The sequence below is a fragment of the Triticum aestivum genome, chromosome 2D, assembly GCF_018294505.1.
Source record: "Triticum aestivum cultivar Chinese Spring chromosome 2D, IWGSC CS RefSeq v2.1, whole genome shotgun sequence".
NCBI classification, from domain to species: Eukaryota; Viridiplantae; Streptophyta; class Magnoliopsida; order Poales; family Poaceae; genus Triticum; species Triticum aestivum.
Window position 1 is genome coordinate 646,272,745 of NC_057799.1, and position 19,716 is coordinate 646,292,460.

Here is a 19,716-nt window from a genome sequence, read left to right on the forward strand (position 1 = left end):
CCAGGGCCGTGCTCATCTTCGTGAGGGCGGCACTGTTCACTTTATTCCCTGAGAGGCGTGTGTTTGCGAAGTCACCGGGGAACTTGTATCGTTCGTGCAGCTTCGTGAAGAGGAGGTTGCGCAAATTCCCTCGGTCACGATGCCTTAGGTTCTCGGTGTTGATCGAGACGGTGCTCCGGAGAATGCACCCGAGCTGTCCCGCGTACCCCTTGACTAATTCTTTGGGCGCCGTTGGATGCCCCTCGGAGGACACTTCAGTAAATTCCTCCTTGACAGTGCCGAGCACATTCGGGCGCCGGTCCTTCCGTTGCCTCTTCGGTTGGCTGCCATCTGTGCGTGCGCTACCATCATCAGTGGTGGCATCCTCGGCGGCACCATCAGTGGTGTCATCCCCGACGCCACTAGGGGTTGTGTAGTCAGGATCGGTGTCTTCCGCGGTGTCCTCATAGCGGTGAGGTTCTTCCTCCATCTCCTGGGACAGCTCCCAGAATGGCTTGCCGCCCGAACCGCCGGCCTCATCGTTGTGGGCCATGTTCGCTCTAAATAGGAAAAAAGTTTGGTCAAAAAATTGGTTATTGTCAAGGAACAAGATCTCTAAGTTGACCAAATAACCTAATTCTCGAGGAATCTCGCCAAAAAGTTCGTTATTGTCAAGGAAAATTGAGAGATGTTTGTGATATTGCCTAGGTGTTTTGGGATGGAACCTGTTAGTGTGTTGTTGCTAAGGTCCAAGTCCCTTCCTAACCCCCTTCTTCTTGTCTCCTCTCACTATCTCTCTCACACACATGGCAAGGAAGGGTGTCTGAGTGTGTGAAAAAATACTAAACTAATCCAAGGGCTGAAAATTGATCATCTGTTTCAGATTGCAGTTTTCTTTCTTGGGGCTTCGGTGTGACGCCCGGATAATTAAGCTACAGTAACACTCTACTAATGATGCCACGTCACCTTGATTACTGTTGCTAATCTCGCGTTAGTTCAAAACCAATTCAAATTCAAATTCAAGATCAAGCAAACAATAAAAGTTTTTAAATATTAAAACTAAAATGTTCGGAGGAAGCCAAATAAATCCTAAGTAATAATGGTGGAGAAACCAACATTTTTAAAAGTATTTGAATGCGCTAGAATAAATAAAACAGTGACTGAAACAATAACTTAAATACTTTTTAATTAATAAAGAATACAAGGTACTTTACTTTTGTCCCAAACTTTTTGTGAGAACAGTTGATTTTTACAAATCTAATTTAGGAGTGGGTTTCATTTTTTGTAAAACTATAAACTATTAATTAAGTAAAAGAAAACAAAAACAAGAAAATAAATAAAAGAAAAAGGAAATACAAAACAAAAAAAAATAAAATAAAACAGAAGCCCCCCTGCCCCACTAGGCCTTAGCCCAGCAGGCCCAGCCGGCCGGGCAGCGCCTCGGGGCCATTCCCCCTTTCACTGCTGTAGCAACCGAGCGCGCTCCCGCCAGACCACCTCACGGGCGGCGCCGAAGAGGATAAGGGCAAAGCCACGGGCTCCCCTCGTCTCCCCACCCCACATGCCCCCTCGCCCTTCCCCGAAACCCTAGCGCGCCCACAATCCCCCTCTTGTCCCCTTCCTCGCCTCTGTTCGAGATGCCCGAGCGCCCCCGTCGCCGTCGATCGCCGTAGCCGTGGCCACCGTCGTCCGTTCGTCGCCCCGGCAAGTCCTACAGCTCCGCCATGGTCCTCTGCTTCCACTACACCGCTGGATCAAGCCCCGGAGCCCCTCGCGTCACCGCACTCTTCTTCTCCGGCTCGGCCACCGCATCGTCCTCGTCCTTGATCTACGCCACTGGTCCTCCCCGAGCCCTCTGCCCAGACCCCACGCTCCCCCGGTGAGCCTCTGCGCCGGATGCGCCCTCCCCTGCCTCCTCTGATCGTCTGTAGCGCCCGTTCCACGCTCACCCGAACGCGCTGCCACCTGGCCTCGTCGCCAACGTGGCCACGGTGACCATTTGGTCCCGTGCGTGCCAACGTTCCGCTTCTCATGTCGAGTAGGCACCGTAGGCACCTCGCGTAGCTCGCTTTGCGCCCCGTAACCCCGTTCCCGTACCTCACCCGAAGAACGTCGCCGCCGATGAGCTTGATGCGCTCAGCTCCGGCCACCGCAGCCTCCGCCACCGTCACAGATCGCTCCGCCGTCGTCTTGTCGTTCGAACGAGCCCGGCCGCGCCCAAAATAGTGCAGTGTGGACGAATCCCGCCCGGCTCCGGCGTAGATCCGCCGCGGAAGAGGCTCGTCGGAGCTCTCTCCGGCGCCACGCCGACGTGGCCACCTGGGGCCACCCCGCTGGGTCACTGACCAGTGGGCCCAACCCCCCTGTTGACCAGTTGACTAAGTCAACTATGATGACTGGGCGGGTCGTGCCTATGACATATGGGCCCCGCCCACAAACGTGTAAAAAAAACTAGAATTAAAAGAATTAGAAAAAAATATTAATAAAAATAAATTTAATTAATTAATTAATTAACTAAATTAATTAAGTTAATTAGTCCTATTTAATTAATCTAATTAACATGTTAGTTTAAATAAACAGTAATTAGTTTAACCTAAACCCTAATTAACCTAACAGTGTATGACAGGTGGGTCCCACTGGGCCCACATGTCAGTTTGACCGGTCAACACCTCTGTTGACTGCTGACGTCATGCTGACGTCAGCAAACACTGTTCGGGATAATGTTGAATTAAAGTAATTAAATAAATCCTAAAATGATTTAAATCTTTTAAAATTAATATAAAATAAACGGTAGCTCGGATGGAAAAACTTTGTACATGAAAGTTGCTCAGAACGACGAGACGAATCCGAATACGCAGCCCGTTCGTCCGCCACACATCCCTAACCTATCGAACTCGCAACTTTCCCCCTTCGGTTCATCTGTCCGAAAACACGAAACACCGGGAATACTTTCCCGGATGTTTCCCCCCTTTGCCGGTATCACCTACTACCGCGATTGGGCACGCCTAGCATCACGCTTTGTCATGTCATGCATTGTCATGCATTTGTTTGCATTGTATTTATTGTTTCTTCCCCCTCTTCTCTTGCTAGACACCGAGACCGACGCCGCTACTACCCAGTACGACTACGGTGTTGACGACCCCTCCTTCTCGGCTGAGCTTCCAGGCAAGCCCCCCCCCCCTTGATCACCAGATATCGCATATTCCGTTCTACTGCTTGCATTAGAGTAGTGTAGCATGTTGCTGCTTTCGGTTAATCCTATTCTGCTGCATAGCCTGTCCTTGTTGCTATAGTTGTTACCCTTACCTGCTATCCTACTGCTTAGTATAGGATGCTAGTGTTCCATCAATGGCCCTATACTCTTGTCCGTCTGCCATGCTATACTACTGGGCCGTGATCACTTCGGGAGGTGATCACGGGTATATACTATATACTTTATATACATGACACATGTGGTGACTAAAGTCGGGTCAGCTCGTTGAGTACCCGCAAGTGATTCTGATGAGGGGGCTGAAAGGACAGGTGGCTCCATCCCGATAGAGGTGGGCCTGGGTTCCTGACGGCCCAGACTGTTACTTTGTGGCGGAGCGACAGGGCAGGTTGAGACCACCTAGGAGAGAGGTGGGCCTGGCCCTGGTCGGTGTCCGCGGTTACATCAATTAACACGCTTAACGAGATCTTGGTATTTGATCTGAGTCTGGCCATTTGGTCCATACGCACTAACCAACTACGCGGGAACAGTTATGGGCACTCGACGTCGTGGTATCAGCCGAAGCCTTCGTGACGTCAGCGACTGAGCGGCGCGCGCCGAATTGGACTGGAAGGCTAGGTCTGCTTCCGGCCGCCCTCGCAACGTGCAGGTGTGCAATGGGCGATGGGCCCAGACCCCTGCGCCATAGGATTTAGACCGGCGTGCTGACCTCTCTGTTGTGCCTAGGTGGGGCTGCGACGTGTTGATCTCCCGAGGCAGGGCATGACCCAGGAAAGTGTGTCGGGCCAAATGGGATCGAGCGTGTTGGGTTATGTGGTGCACCCCTGCAGGGAAGTTTATCTATTCGAATAGCCGTGTCCCTCGGTAAAAGGATGACCCGGAGTTGTACCTTGACCTTATGACAACTAGAACCGGATACTTAATAAAACACACCCTTCCAAGTGCCAGATATAACCCGGTGATCGCTCTCTAACAGGGCGACGAGGAGAGGATCGCCGGGTAGGATTATGCTATGCAATGCTACTTGGTGAATTTACCATCTACTCTCTTCTACATGCTGCAAGATGGAGGAGGCCAGAAGCGTAGTCTTCGACAGGATTAGCTATCCCCCTCTTATTCTGGCATTCTGCAGTTCAGTCCACCGATATGGCCCTTTACACATATACCCATGCATATGTAGTGTAGCTCCTTGCTTGCGAGTACTTTGGATGAGTACTCACGGTTGCTTTTCTCCCTCTTTTCCCCCTTTCCCTTCTACCTGGTTGTCGCAACCAGATGCTGGAGCCCAGGAGCCAGACGCCACCATCGGCGACGACTCATACTACACTGGAGGTGCCTACTACTACGTGCAGGCCGCTGACGACGGCCAGGAGTAGTTAGGAGGATCCCAGGCAAGAGGCCTGCGCCTCTTTCGATCTGTATCCCAGTTTGTGCTAGCCTTCTTAAGGCAAACTTGTTTAACTTATGTTTGTACTCAGATATTGTTGCTTCCGCTGACTCGTCTATGATCGAGCACTTGTATTCGAGCCCTCGAGGCCCCTGGCTTGTATTATGATGCTTGTATGACTTATTTATGTTTTAGAGTTGTGTTGTGATATCTTCCCGTGAGTCCCTGATCTTGATCGTACACGTTTGCGTGCATGATTAGTGTATGATTGAATCGGGGGCGTCACATTCGGTGTGCGGTACAAAATAGAATTTTGGAAATCTACAGAATGAACAAGCTAAGGGCTGCAAATGCCCGCAAGTCTTCAAGGGTGACGGCATAATGGCTCAGTGTTATTTAAGGGTTGGTTTGTGAGGAATTATCATGGTCTCATCATTTAGGGTTTGTCGACACCGAGGCATCCTAAAAGCTAAGCTTTTATCATTTAGGGTTTGTCGACGCCGAGGCACCCTAAAAGCCTAAGCTTTCATCATTTAGGTTTTTATCGACACCAAGGCACCCTAAAAGCCAAGGTTTTATCATTTAGGGTTTGTCGACGCTGAGGCACCCTAAATGCTAAGTTAAGTTTTCATCATTTAGGGTTTATCGATGCCGAGGCACCCTAGGTTGACTGATATATATGGATATCTTCTAATAATATACCCTATTAAGTATGGCGCAATAGTTAAAAAAATAGCCAACAGTGACATGCAAGTGCTAACAGAAAAGGGAAGGAGAATTCTAAGTTGGGCCTAATCACTTGGCTCTATTGCCACCTATGGCAGTTGCATATTAGTTGTGCAAAAAAAATTAAGAGCGGACAGTAATGAATAATATTTAATGGGATACCTCAAAAAGCTAATCTAGTATCTTCATTTAACAGTTTTCAACTAGAAAGTGCACAAAGTGCAACAAACAGATTATTTCAACACCCCAAACAATAATGATAACATTCTTTTCCTGAACTATAAACGACTCATGGTTTCGTCTGTCCACACACAAGAATAAAGGGACACCACATTTCAAAATTTTCACAATTGAGCCTAACGTGACAGTGCATATATAACCAGGCTTATGGTGCATTGTACTTTCTACCTGTCCAAACTGTATTTGTCAGACTTAACTAAGTTAACTGTTATCTGCACACCCTAATCTTTTTATCTAATTAACACAAAATAGACATCTCAACACTTGCATTTGCAAATATAACACCATGAGACACTTCAACTAGGTACTTCTCGAAGGACAAACACCAAGAGACAGTAAACATATCAGCCGTTGATAGAAGCTATTCAGAACTAGTCCTACTTAATTCTTGATCCTACTTAATTAAGGACAAACACCAAGAGACAGTAAACATATCACACTTCTATATGTATAACACAAGAGGCAGTTGATCCTACTTAATTAAGTACTAAGATACCCCGACCCATGCATTAGTCGCAAGTACCCCATATGTCCTATTTTTAGCAAAGTCATGCTAAAATTCACGGAAAATTTCAGCATGACCTTTGCTGAAAATAGGACATATGGAGTACCCGACTTTGCCGGAACGGAAGTTAGTCGACATTCCGGCAAACTCAAGGGCCTCTCGGGGTACCTGCAAAATCATTATCCCACCCAATATCATCACGACACGATGGTCGGAGACAAAACCCAGCAATATATCTTCTAGCCATGAAACCCTACCTGATTCTCCTTTCTTCCTCTTTTTTCACTTAAACCTGCAAACATGTAGGGAAAGCAATTAATACAAGGCACAAAAATGGCATGCTATGTAGCCTTAATGCTACAGAACATATGACACATTAATGGCATGCTATGTAGCCTTAATGCTGTAGAACGGCCATGCCCAGATTGTTTAGGTTTCACAGAGAAAGCATAATCTATTTAGCTTTAGCCACTAAAATGTCCAATCATCCATCAAAGAATAAGGCTACTGGGATGAACAAGCACTATATATATATATATATATATATATATATATATATATATATATATATATATATATATATATATATATATATATATATATATATATATATATATATATATATTCACTAAATCAATAATTCTCTTCTCTGGTGGAGGGAGGCAGCAAGCACAGAAGTGAATGATGCTTGCCCACTTCTGCTTGCCAATTGGCACTATAATCAACTAGGATTGCACAGCACCAGATAGTTTAGTTTGCCTTTCTTCTGCTTTGCCTACTAAACATCCCCAATGATACAATCTAACGCCACAAGGCATGAGAATCCATTTATTTAGGCTTCAAAGAAAAGGCCCAACTTATTTAGGTGTTTACCCACTAAAATGCTCAACCAGCCATCGAAAACAAGGCCACTGGGATGAACGAACACTGTTACTACTCTATGTTACTTCTAGAACAGGTGCAGCAAAAGCTGCAATAGGCGGAAATTTTCTCCAAAATGGAATATAACTGAACAACACTCTCTGAAATGAAAGTGCAGGTGCAGGTGCAGTAGAAGCTGCAATATGCCGTGTCAATGCTAACCACCAAAGAGAAAAACACCAACAAGAGCCTGCTGCCTGCAGCTTCCGGCACCCTTAATCAAGTAGTTCAAGTCTGTATAGACCATATGCTTCCATATATAATGCTGATAATTAGTACTAATGATGTACTTTACCACGTTGCAGTGTTCCCCCTAATCGCAAGATGCACGATTTGTAATTAGGAGACAGTAAACAAAATCACCAAGACTATGAAACAGCCTCATTGTACTTGATTCTACATGTAGGCAGTAATCACTGGTGTACTTGATTCTACATCCTCAATCCTAGTGCATGAAACAGCTAACCTAATTAATTAATGTGGTTTCTCCTCTCGTTACTTAGGATGGTTTGCAACCTAATGGCGTTCTGCACCCAAGCATGCATGTAGTGTAGCTAGTTTTAAAATTTCCAAAGAAAAAGATGGCACCGAGCCTCCTCTCCTGGTGGACGTGAGGCAGAGCATGGGCGCATGCAGGGCTACTGGCCAGGTGAGGTGGGGCTCGCGGCCAGGGACTTCAGAGGCGTGGCCGGGTGCGGCGCGCGTGCAGCAGGACGTGGTAGCAGAAGGAAGCCCGGCGCACGGCGAGGCCGTATGCCGTGCAGCAGCAGTAAGCAGGGTTCGGGCACGATGGAGTCGGCGTCCTACGGCATCTAAATCGAAGGGGGAAAGGGGGGCGAGGGAGGAGCTCACCACGGGGCTTGTGGACACCTCGGTTGCCGCGGGGATGGACCGGAGCAGCGGTGGCGACGGCGAGATGGGGTCGGTCGGAGGAAGAAGAAGTGCCCGGGCTCCTCTCCTGGTGGACGCGGGCCTCCTCCTCCTAGTGCTCCGGCGGCGGAGCGGGCGCGGGGGTCGTCGGGTGCGGGGGGTCGTCGGCGGCATGGGGGAGGGGGGGTCTGGCGAGGGGGATAGCGAGATGGAGGGGGATCTGGCGCGGGGGGCGAGGGGGGTCTAGGGAGGGATAGAGGGGGGAAGCTTAGCAATGGCGCACCTCCTAGGGGTGCGCCATAAGTACATCGATAGCAATGGCGCACCTTCCCCTGGTGCGCCATTAGTAACTTTTTTTAGTTGCATCTAATATTTTTTTAGAAAATGACAATAAAATTTGAAAACATTTATGAATGTGAAAAAATATCATCAAATTTGTTATTTGAAAATATTTATGAATATGAAAAAATATTATCAAATTTGTTATTTGAAAATATCATCAAATTTGTTATTTGAAAATATTTGAAAAAATATCATCAAATTTTTTTAATTGCATTCATTTGTGAATTGGTAAAAAGTTTATGAATATGAAAAAATATCATCAAATTTGAAAAAATATTCATGAAGTCAAAACGTGCCCATGAAATTTAAAAAAATTCATGAGTTCAAAAAATATTAACAAATTCAATACTTTTGTGAGTTAGAAATTCAATACCAGAATAAACATAAATAAAAATTGGTATACCAGAATAGACATAAATACCAGAATAAACATAAATAAATATTCACGAGGACTAGAACAGAAGAAATATCATTTCAATATGTCGAAATACAATCGAGAAATGAAGACTACAATTTAAATACAATCGATCTTAGCTAGCTATCTTTTCACAATCTTCTTGCCCTTCTTTTTTGCAAATGGAGTTCTTCTGTTGAACGGACGTCCTTTAGGTAGGGTGGTCCTGCTTCTTCTTGTGGTGTATGGCACTTCATCGTCGTCGTCATGTTCCATCTTCGGGTCGCCGTACTTGTCGATGTCTTGCTCATTGGCGACTCCATCCATTCCGATGATCTTCCTTTTGCCTCTCCTCACGACAACACGACTGGGCTTTGACGGGTCGGTAATGAAGAAGCATTGGTCCACTTGGGAAGCCAGTACCCATGGCTCATTTTTCGCGGTGACCTCTACACCCGCGGTCTTGGATTTGGCTTCGGGTATAACCATGGTGGTGAAATACCGGTCTTCTTTTAGGACGCTCTTGGCCCATCTGATACGGAACACCGGGACCTTCTCTCCAGCGTAGCTCAGCTCCCAGATCTCCTCGATCCTTCCGTAGTATCTGTCCTTGTCGTTACCGGTGTAGGATTCCATCGTTACCCCGGAGTTCTGATAACCATCGCTCTCCATGTCCTTGTCCTCGGTGTAATGTGTAGCCGTTGATATCGTACGCCTCATAGGTCACAGGTTGTGCTCGGCGCCCTGTGACAAGGCGAATATGAGTTTTTGGCATGACTTTGCCTAAAAATAGGACCAAAAAGAATGCATAGTGCCAAATTCTCGCCGAAACGAAAATGAATCAACATTCCGGCAAAATATTGGCAACTATCGCATTTCAAATACCGGTACCTGCAAACACAAACATATGCAACACCACAAACATACGTAGATCTAGCTAGGCCATAAAAAGTGCATGTGCACGTTGTTGGAGGGAGAAAAAAGTAGATCTACAACATAAAGAAAGCTTTCCCCTTACTTACCTATCAAAAAAAGGAAATTTAACCACTTAATTTGGGTGAATCTATGGTGCAAATGAGGTGAGGAGGCAGCCGAGACAAGCTTGGAGGAGGAGGTGGAGAGAATGAAGTAGGGAGAGTGAGTGTGATAGGTGGCTGTCCAAAATATCTAGCTGCTCTCAGGTTACCAATGGCGCACAACCTAACAATGCGCCATTAGTAACCCTGGTTACTAATGGCGCACCTGTTACGTGGTGCGCCATTACTAGTTTTGCAAAAAAAAAATTGTTAGTAGTGGCGCACCGTGGTTGTGGTGCGCCATTACTAGTTTGAACTACTAATGGCGCATTATAACCTGATGCGCCATTACTAGTTTTGAAAAAAAAAGTTAAAAAAAAATTGTTAGTAGTGGCGCACAGAGTGTGTGGTGCGTCATTACTAGTTAAAACTAGTAATGGCGCACTATGCCCTGGTGCGCCATTACTAGTTTTAAAAAAGAAAATATCAGTAGTGGCGCACCGTGGGTGTGATGCGCCATTAATGTCCATATTAGCTATAGCCCTTTTCCTAGTAGTGTAAAAGCAGACTAGAAATGGCCCAAGTTCAAGATCCAAAAAAGTACTACCGTGGGCAAACCCTATTTGACGTTGCAGGTGCTCGTTACTATGTAAATTAATACGAAAAAAACAATGACGGTCATTGTGAATCAAATAGGGAGCAACTAGTTAACGAGCGCTCCTTCAGGAGTCTCGCAACGATCACTTGTGGTGAGGCTGAGAGCGTGCCACTTGACTTGTTCTCAGGCGCCGCCACGTGTTGCGCCCTGGGAACTTCCTATGGATTTTTTTATTTGTTCGCACACGTTTTCTGCTTTTTAAATGTTTTTTTTTACTTTTTGATTTCCACCGGTCTTTCTTATCTTTTCGACAAAAAATTTGGAAAACAATTTTGCGTGAAAAAACACGTTTTTCTTTTTTCTTTCGTGAGAGACACGTTTTTGCTTGACAGGAAAAAACGCGTTTTATCCTTTTTTTTTCCTTCATGAGAGACAAGTTTTGCTTCCACGAGAGGCACAGCCGTGCCTCTTGGAAACGAAAAACATATATATTTTTCTTCTGTGAGAGGCACGTTTTGCTTCCGCGAGAGGAACGGCTGTTATCAATGTGGAATTTAGTTTTGAAGATCTCGACGCGAGGAATCCAATGATGAAAACGGTTCGAGATTTTGACACACCGTTTACGAGATAAAACGTTTTGAATAAACGGATCTGCGAAAAAGAGAAAATTCCCAGATTACAACAAGTGGCGCACATGCAACACGCCACTTGTCACAACCTAGGGAGGTGAGAGTGATCTTTGAAAGGAGTACAACTCAATTACTTCTCAATTAGTGATTTCGATCGAACACACGACCTCACACATTGAGGTTCGTTCGTAAACCCAACGCGTCGCGGAGCAGGATCTACTAAGCTTCAACTCTTCCTTTCTTTTATTCCTTCCTTCTCTCTTTTTTTCTTTTTCCTATTTTCCATTTTTTTTCTATTTTTTCTTCTTCCAGATTTCTTCCATCATTGATTTTCATTTTTTCTTTTCTTAAATGCATGAGCTTTTTCCAAATCGATGATTTTTTTTTTCAAATTTCATGGACTTTTGTTTTCAAAATCACTGAACTTTTTTTAATTTTAGTGAACTATTTTTAACAACTAATATTTTTTTCATTCGATGAACCTTTTTTCAAATGCAATGAACATTTTCCAAATTTGATGATATTTTTTCTAAAATTGATGAACTTTTTAAAATTGATGATCTTTTTCTAAAATTAGATGAACTTTTTTATAATTGGATGAACTTTTTTGCGAATTGGTGAACTTTTTTTACGATGGTGAATTTTCTTTTCAATTTTTTACGAACGTTATTAATTTTTTTTAAAAAAATATTTTATAAAATTGATGAACTTTTGTTGTAGGGCAACGATTTTCTGCATGTTGAGGATTTTTTTCGAAATCTGTGACGTATGAGCGGCTCTGATAGTTGTTAAAGTTTTAGCGCTGCAATTTAATACTTGCAACCACACGCCCTAGTGGTTGGCTGAAATCCTGTTAGTAGGTTAGGGCGCAGGTTCGATACTCCATAAGAGTGCCCTTATATCAGTTTACGGAGAGAGTAATGTATCATTTTGTGGCGGTCCCCTTTGGTGGTCCGGCGCCGATTAGGAACTCCCACTACCATGCCTTACAGAAAAATGGGCGAAACAAATAGAAAATGGGCTAAAAACAGCCATAGTGAATAACACTAAATAGTGTCAGGAAAAATATTAATAAAGTAAAATTACCATGGATTTGAAAAAAATAATCCATGGCCTGATTTTATATGGTTTTCATTTTTTTGCGAGAAATATTCAATCTATTCATCTTCAACCATGGCAGTATAATGAACATCAGAAATAAATTATATCCATATTCATAGACCACCTAGCGATAACTATAAGCATTGAAGCGAGCCGAAAGCGCGCCGCCCTTATCGCCCCTCCCTCGTCGGAGCCGAGCACAGCTTATTATAGTAGATAATGGGATAGTCGTTGTGCTAATGCCTCATAGGACCAACACATCAGTTTTCACTTGCTTCATTAACAACACGTAAAACATCCTACCAGCCTACCAGTGCAAAAAATTCTTGGTTTATTTTCTTTCTAATTTTGTCCGTACTGTATGCCCCTCTCTTCTATACACATTTAATTATCAGCACAAAAATTCTTGGTGAACAGTGAATTAATAAATCATTTTATATTTTTTCACCTAGTGTGGTAATTTAAAAAAAGTTACAAATTTTTTAAGCTTGTTTGGATATTTGAGTAGCTCTCAGCGAAAAAGACAAATATGGGGTCTGTGAACACATTTAACTGTTCATGCATTGTTCGGGCTGATTTTGTTTTTTGGCTGAGAGCTACTCAAATGTCCGAACGCGGTGAAAATTGGCACGGACCTCACACATTGACACATATTCCATGCAAAAAAATATTCATTTTTTTGAATTTTTGGTATTTTTTTGAATTTACTGTTCAGCCAGTGAAAAAATCAAAATTATTTTTGAAATTTTACTATTGTTACACTTATTAATTCTTTTTGAATTTATTGTTCACCTTGTGGAAAAAAGAAAATAGTATTTTCTTTTTTTTCTTTTTTTCAACTTCATTTTTATTTTATTTTAATTTACAGTTCACTAGTCAACGTGTCAAAACTGGTCAACAGAGAGAGAAGGGTTGAATCCTGACCGGTTTTGAGAGTTGAGGATTGTAGTTTAGACGGTATTGGAGTTGGGGGTTGTAAATTAGACTAGGGCAAAAGTTCGGGGTTGAAATATGCACTTCTCTCTGTTTCTTTCATTTTGCAATTGATCCATGGACCGCCTTGCTCATGTTTAATAATACTGTTTGTGAACATAGGTAACTTCACGAGGCGGTAACACTGTATATACGTTGAAGGGAAAATCTGGTGAGAAATTCGAGTTTAATGCTCCAAGGGGTGGAACGTACAAGTTTTGTTTCCATAGTCCATATGGAGCACCTGAAACTGTTTCTTTCTACGTTCATGATGGTTAGCTTACTGGCCCTGTTCCTCGAGCTCGGTATTCTTCAAATTAGTTTGTTTGCAAGTGTTGAGCACTGACCGATTGATTAGATTCTTAAATGGATCACCGAGACACAAACTAGAAAATGTATCCGCTCTAGTAATAAAGATATGCATGCAGGAATGACTAGCAAGCCATATATACCAAAATTTTGCTGTACCTTGCAAGAGATCAAATGGGCCGTGGCAAGGGCAACTTGGTAGGCAAGTAGGAAAATACATAGTAGTTGTGTGGTGTTGATTGTGGCTATTTACTGTTATGAGCTTTATTATTAGCCATGCACGTGCCTTTATTTTTATGGCCGTGCAGATGGACAAATGTAATTTAAAATCTTCAAACCTAAGCCTACATATTGGATGTATCTAGGTTGAGTAATTGAATTGAAATTCTGATGTAATATGCTCGCAGTCGATTTAGTAATTTATTTCTCTAGACCAATACTAAACTACTATCAGCGAAATTTCGAATCAAATAGTGGGCTAGTATAGTCTCAATGCTATTGTTTATAAGAGGGTGAGTCTTGCCGTGTAAAAGAGTTTGAGAGTCTCGCCATATAGGGAGTAGTAAGATGTTGGATGAACTGTTTGGCTTCAGAGGATAGAGTTTAATTCAATTAATTGGATTAAGTCAATAGAATTAGAATTCTATTCATGTAGATTTTCCCATTGGACGGTACTTGGAATTGAAATCTCTTTGTTATTTAAACAACAACATAGTTGCACATTTGGAAGTTTTTAGCAAATTACTGCACCTATTAACAGTGGCGGAGCTAGACAAAGAATGCTGGAGGGGCGAAAGGAAAATACAACACATTCTGAGGGGGCCAAAGACTACATTTTTCTAATTAAGCACCTCCTAAAACAATTTCTTCAGACATTTTGTTAAGACTGGGGGGGGGGGGGGGGCATGGCCCTGGCAGCAATACATGTAGCTCCGCCGGTTCCTATTAAGGGGCCTGATCAGTTCCCTACCAAATCGTTGCCTTGCCAATATTTGGCATGCGAACAGAGACTGGCATGCCTAGGTGGCTATGTCTCTTGCCAAATTATATTAGTAGTTGGCAAAATACCAATCATAACTTTGGCTGGCAATATGTTTCCAAGCCCCAACTTTGGCTTGCTGAAATTTGGAAAGGCAAATGTTGGTATTAAACTGACCAGCCCCTGGATCTGTGGCCTTGTTAGTTGATCCTCATCATGAACCTTGTCTCACCTTTTATCTCAGGTCGCAATCTTGTTCTTGAGGAGGCCCTGAAGGGGGAAGCCTTCAAGAAGAGGTATGATGAGTGGATGGCCAGGTATCACCGCACATACAAGGAGGAAGCCATGAAGAAGAGGTTCGAGGAGTGGATGGCCAAGTACCATCGCACCTACAAGGACGATGAGGAGAAGGCGCGGCGCTATGAGCTATTCAAGGACTGTGCCAAGATGGTTGATAAGCTTAACGTGTTTCCAGGTGGGGCGACCACAAACAACTTTTGCGACTATTCTGAGGACGAGAGGCAAGCCAGCTTAGGGGCCGAGTAATCGTGATTGCCATCGGTGATGGCAAGGAAGTGGCTCTTATGCCTAAGGTAAAATGGGCTTTCGTTCCCATCTATTTGATTAATGTATATTAGCTTTGATTAGAATTAGCTATAATGGCATAACCTTACATTTATGTGTGCTATGTTAATCTGTATGAACTCGGTCAGGGTGCAGTATGAGCCTTATGAATTCCAATCATCTGAGACCTCGAACTCTTGTCATTGATCATCTGCACAAAAATGTAGTACGTTCATATTATCTTGGTGTAGAATCAGTCATACACCATACAACATGTAATATCTCTGCTCGATGGGCATTTTCTGCTCTGTGAACTGCAACATTGGCTGCTCCAAATAAACGAAACGAACTGCAAGAGATTCATGTGAACTGTATGCCACCTCTACATAGTAGTACTCCATTAAGAGCACTGCAATTCATGTGAACTCTTATATAAACCTAAGGCACAAGGTTAGTCTTCAATTTATATTGTCATATACATCAAAGAAAATGACTTGCAATATATATATATCAGAAAATGCCAACGGAGGCCGAGCTCCAGGGAGCTCATTTTCAAATTTCATTTTTCCAGATTGCGATTTTTTAAATTTATTTGTGAACACCCATACACATGTATACTATGTATGTGTAAAATTTGACGCCATTAGAATCTCACATGTGGTGAATACAAAAAGACAAACACATTTTTAAACGGCCTTTTTTCTGTTGGGCCGGATTTTTTTATTTACATCCTACAAATCACAACATTATTAAACAAAATTTGACACGTTCTTTTGGAACACATATATGTTTCAATGGATTTTTTCTTTCAGATTTTTTGGAAACTTCTAAATATGCTTTTCTATGTTTTCAAAATATCGAGCTGCCTGGAGCTCGGCCTCCAAAAGTCGTCAATCCATATATATTCATTACTCCATATTAGTAGAGGAAGTACTTCTATATCTACCCATTAAATTCCATCTACTAATTTTATTTATCTATCTAGTGAATCGCACTAGCAGCCGAGAAAAAGAACAACTGAAAATGTGAACTTGTCAATATCAGTATATCACAACTAGTTGTGCTATTGCTGCTATGGAAAACCGACAGATTGGAGAGCCTATAGAAGTATATCACAACTAGTTGTTCTTATGGGTGCTGCTGTGTATTGCTCATTGCGAGCGGTACGCGCGCCTCGCGTGCATTACTGGTGCAAGATGGACCTGGCCGAGCCACATAGCACATATCTCGTTTTTTTTCCTCATTGGTTTGGTCAATTAACTTATAATTTTACAAAAAATGCAAATATGTGAATTTGCAAATAAGGCTGTGAATTTGCAAAAATGTGCACGTATCAAAAAACGAACGGTAATTCAAAAAATATTTATGAATTCAAAAACTAAGACAAAACATAAAAACTATTTATGAATTATAAAATGTTTGCGAATTTTAAAAATGTTCATGTGAATACTTCTTTTAATTAAAAAAATCGGAAATTCGGAAAAAATCGCAAATTTTTTGAAATATGAAACTATTATATAAAACGTGAAAACAAACTAACATCTCGAGCAAGTTTTAAAAAATGTGAAATTTTTTACTGAAATTTGTGCATATTTCTTGAAGTTGTGAAATATTTTGGAAATTATTTTTTAGAAAAAACCACAAATTTTGAAAACGTGAATGTATTTCTAAAAAAGCAAAGAATTTTAAAAAAGTTAAGTATTTTCATTTTTTCAAAAATATAACAAGAAAGTGAAGAAGGAAAAAAACCAACCGAAAGAAAAAAAAACAGTAAAAAGACAACAAAAAAAAGATAGCCAGGTAGCTTTCCGAAATCGGCAGGGAAGCTTCCAAAAGTTTCCCAAAACCAGCCGTTGCGAGCGCCCCCGTATGATTGAATGGGCTGGCCCACTGCGAGTGCGCATATGTGATCGGAGCCTTAGCGCTCGCATATGGCCGGCTTAACTGCAAGTGAACAATGTGAAAAATGTGTGTGCGATGGATCGAACCCATGACCTCCAGCTAGTGAACCATGTCGATTGCACCATAGTTCCCTAGATTTAGTGTCTAAATAGGCAGCCTAGTGGGAAAATATCTGGTGCACCGAAGTCACATTGCACACTTTAAAATGTTCAAAAATTCTGAAACAAATTGAGCACGTCCACACAACATCAATGTAGGTTGTCACAAAATTGAAGTCAAAATTCGAAACGCAAATCCGAAAACAAAATGACCAATTCAACACTGAATAACACATAACATAAGTTGGGCTTTAGATTAAACCCATTATCATATAGATGTCAAAATTTTCTTTTTGTATCTCAAGAAATGTTCAATTTTTACACGAAATTTCGTGATAACATACATTGTTGTTGTTTCAATATGTTAGATTTTTTTCTTCAGATTTAAAAAAGTAATCTATGGCATCCGATGCACTGGTATCACCACAAATACAGGTGCACGGGATACATTCCAGCAGCCCAGCATATATGAACTGAAAGATACGACAGATTTTTAAACTTTGAAAAAAATCTAAAATGATTTTATATTTCGAAATTCTGAACAATTTTTAAAAAATGTGAATATTTTTTGAAAATAGAGCAAAAAAAATATTGTGAATATTTTTTTCAAAAAGCTAATATATACAAAATTTTCCGAGCATTTTATTTAATCTACACACATTTATGAAATTCCCGAATATTTTTAGTAATTATGAACAAAATGAAAAAACACAAGCATTTTTCGAATAATTGAAATTCGAAAATTTATGAATTTTCCAGTATTTCATAAAAAGAAGCAAATAATTTTTGAAAAGCTGATGTTTTTTTTGGAATTTCTGAATATTCTTTTGAAATGGCGAAACATAGTTTTAAAATTGGAATATATTTTGAAAATTTCAAACATTTTAGAATATATGAACATTTGTTGAGAAAGAAAAATAAACTTGAAAAATGAAAAAGAAAAACGAAGGAAAATAAAAATTAAAGGAAAGAAAATAATAGAAACAGAAAAAATGACATAAGTAAGAAAAAGAAATAGAAGAAAGGAGAGGCATGAAAAAAGGAGTGAAAATAAAAACTGAGAAAAAAGAAAATAAATAGATAAAGAAAAAATGGTTCAGAAACCTTATGGAAGGTATCCAAAATCGAAAAAACAGGCTGGGAAAAAGGAAAAGAAAAAGGGGGAAATAGGATTTAAAAAACCCAAATAGAACTATGCTCTACCATTAGAACAGCAACGAGACCTAGCTCAGTTGGTTACTAGCGCTAGTTTGGCGCCCCGCCTTAACCCTCATCGTGGGTTCAAATCCAACATCGAGAGAAAAAGCCAGCGAAAAAAAACAGTATATGCGGAAAACTAGCCAGGGCGAGCGCATCCGCACGATATAGATCCAACGGCAGGCGAGGTTTTCGGATCTGTTGCAAAAAACAGAACGTTGGGAAATTACAAAAAATGTTTTTTATTACTACTCTAGATTCTTTTGTTTTCTTTTGCGACAAAAAAAAACAGTAAATACCAACTTACCAAAGCCTTGGTTATCCCTGCTCGTGGCGACCAAGGGAACCTCGTCAGCTTGGCTGCCCATGGCACGAAAAGGCCCATGGAAACAGTGACACAATACATCCGTGTGTATTCTTGATCTCGTACACTCCTTTCGCATATTAATCTTAGTTGTCTTATGCCTAGATTTTCGCTCTGTTACTATCAATGCAAACATGAAATCACCCACAAGGCACGTGCATATGCAGTCCCTGGACCCTCTCTGGGGCGGTTTTCCACGCGGCGGCCATCTGTGGGCCCGCGTGGTCAATGGCATTGACCGGATGCCAGAAGGGTTTGACCAGGGGATATTCCTCTTGTCTTGTGTCATGCAGGGGCGGAGCCAGGATTTGGGCTTAGGGGGGGGGGGGGGGGGGGGCAAGTAAACTTGATACAGGGAAAAAAACTCAGTGGATTGATACTATATTGATGTGTCGCTAACTTTTTTTTTGCCAATAAGATCAAAATTACTAATAATTTCATCAGAAGATGATCTTTCCTAGATAATTCCCTTTTCAGTGTAGATTATCATACAGTTCGACAATTTTGACCGGGACTGATAACTTGCAACCTGGCCCCGTTAACAATATCGGTAGGTTAAGAACTCAAAACAACATGCATAAAAATTGAATTAATATTTCTGATGTTTGGCGGCGCTTTTCTTTTTATAACCGCTAAGAAGATCAAACAAAATAAATTCAAAATTAGTTAGCATCGCAAATCACTATTAAAATAACTACAATTGGATATAGAAAATTCTATGCATCTAATATGAGAGTTGAGAGAGATTAGTAGACAATACTGATGCTAACCTTAGCTAGTTGACTGGGACGCTAGAGAATTGACAGGAGTAGTTATTAAAACATCGTGGAGCCGGTGTCTGTTGATTTTATCATTTGTCAGAACACAATGGCTTGCAGGTGTTAAGATGTTAAAACAAAATTATTTGCACATGCATGCTTGTTTGTAAGTTGTAACCATAGTACCATACTGAAACGGAGCAACAACATTATGCTTAGGACATGAAACATGGACAACCCATTTTTAGTGGCAATACTTTGCGTAATCAACCAACATAGGATCACTCTGCACCAAGCAGATGGTAGTTCCGGTCTTCTAGCTGAGGAGGATACACCAAGAGAATCAACCAAGCAGAATTAAGCACCATAATTTTCTATGTACACACTTTGCTGTAAAAGATTTTGTACACGGCAATGAAAGGGTTGAATATGAATAGATTGGCAAGGCAAAAATCTTTGGTGTTAATACTGACAAATAGAGCAGCCTATCATGAAAATGAGACATCTTTACTGTCAAGTTTATAGTCATCAAGTGGTCCTACATTTCCTGATTGTTTGTGTGTTCCCGCTTGATTTATGTACCACAATAGATAATCTGGTTCTGATTTATCCGAGGATTTGTTCCAGTTCAACTCAGCATTTTACCAACATCAG

General features: G+C 41.7%; 1 protein-coding gene across 1 annotated transcript; it reads left to right on the top strand.

Annotated features, from left to right (window-relative positions):
- The first annotated feature begins 13,126 nt into the window (after positions 1–13,126).
- On the top strand, positions 13,127–14,725 carry LOC123050767 (fruit bromelain-like). Its single transcript, XM_044473506.1, has 2 exons — positions 13,127–13,196; positions 14,424–14,725. The coding sequence occupies exons 1-2, from the start codon at positions 13,127–13,129 to the stop codon at positions 14,723–14,725; spliced, it is 372 nt and encodes a 123-aa protein (XP_044329441.1).
- Positions 14,726–19,716: the final 4,991 nt, after the last annotated feature.

Excerpts from the sequence above, each read along its gene's own strand:
- LOC123050767 (XM_044473506.1), top strand. The coding sequence starts at position 13,127 with ATGGAGCACCTGAAACTGTTTCTTTCTACGTTCATGATGGTTAGCTTA. Across the intron at positions 13,197-14,423 it reads GGCCCTGTTCCTCGAGCTCG|GTCGCAATCTTGTTCTTGAG; the intron begins GTATTCTTCAAA and ends CTTTTATCTCAG.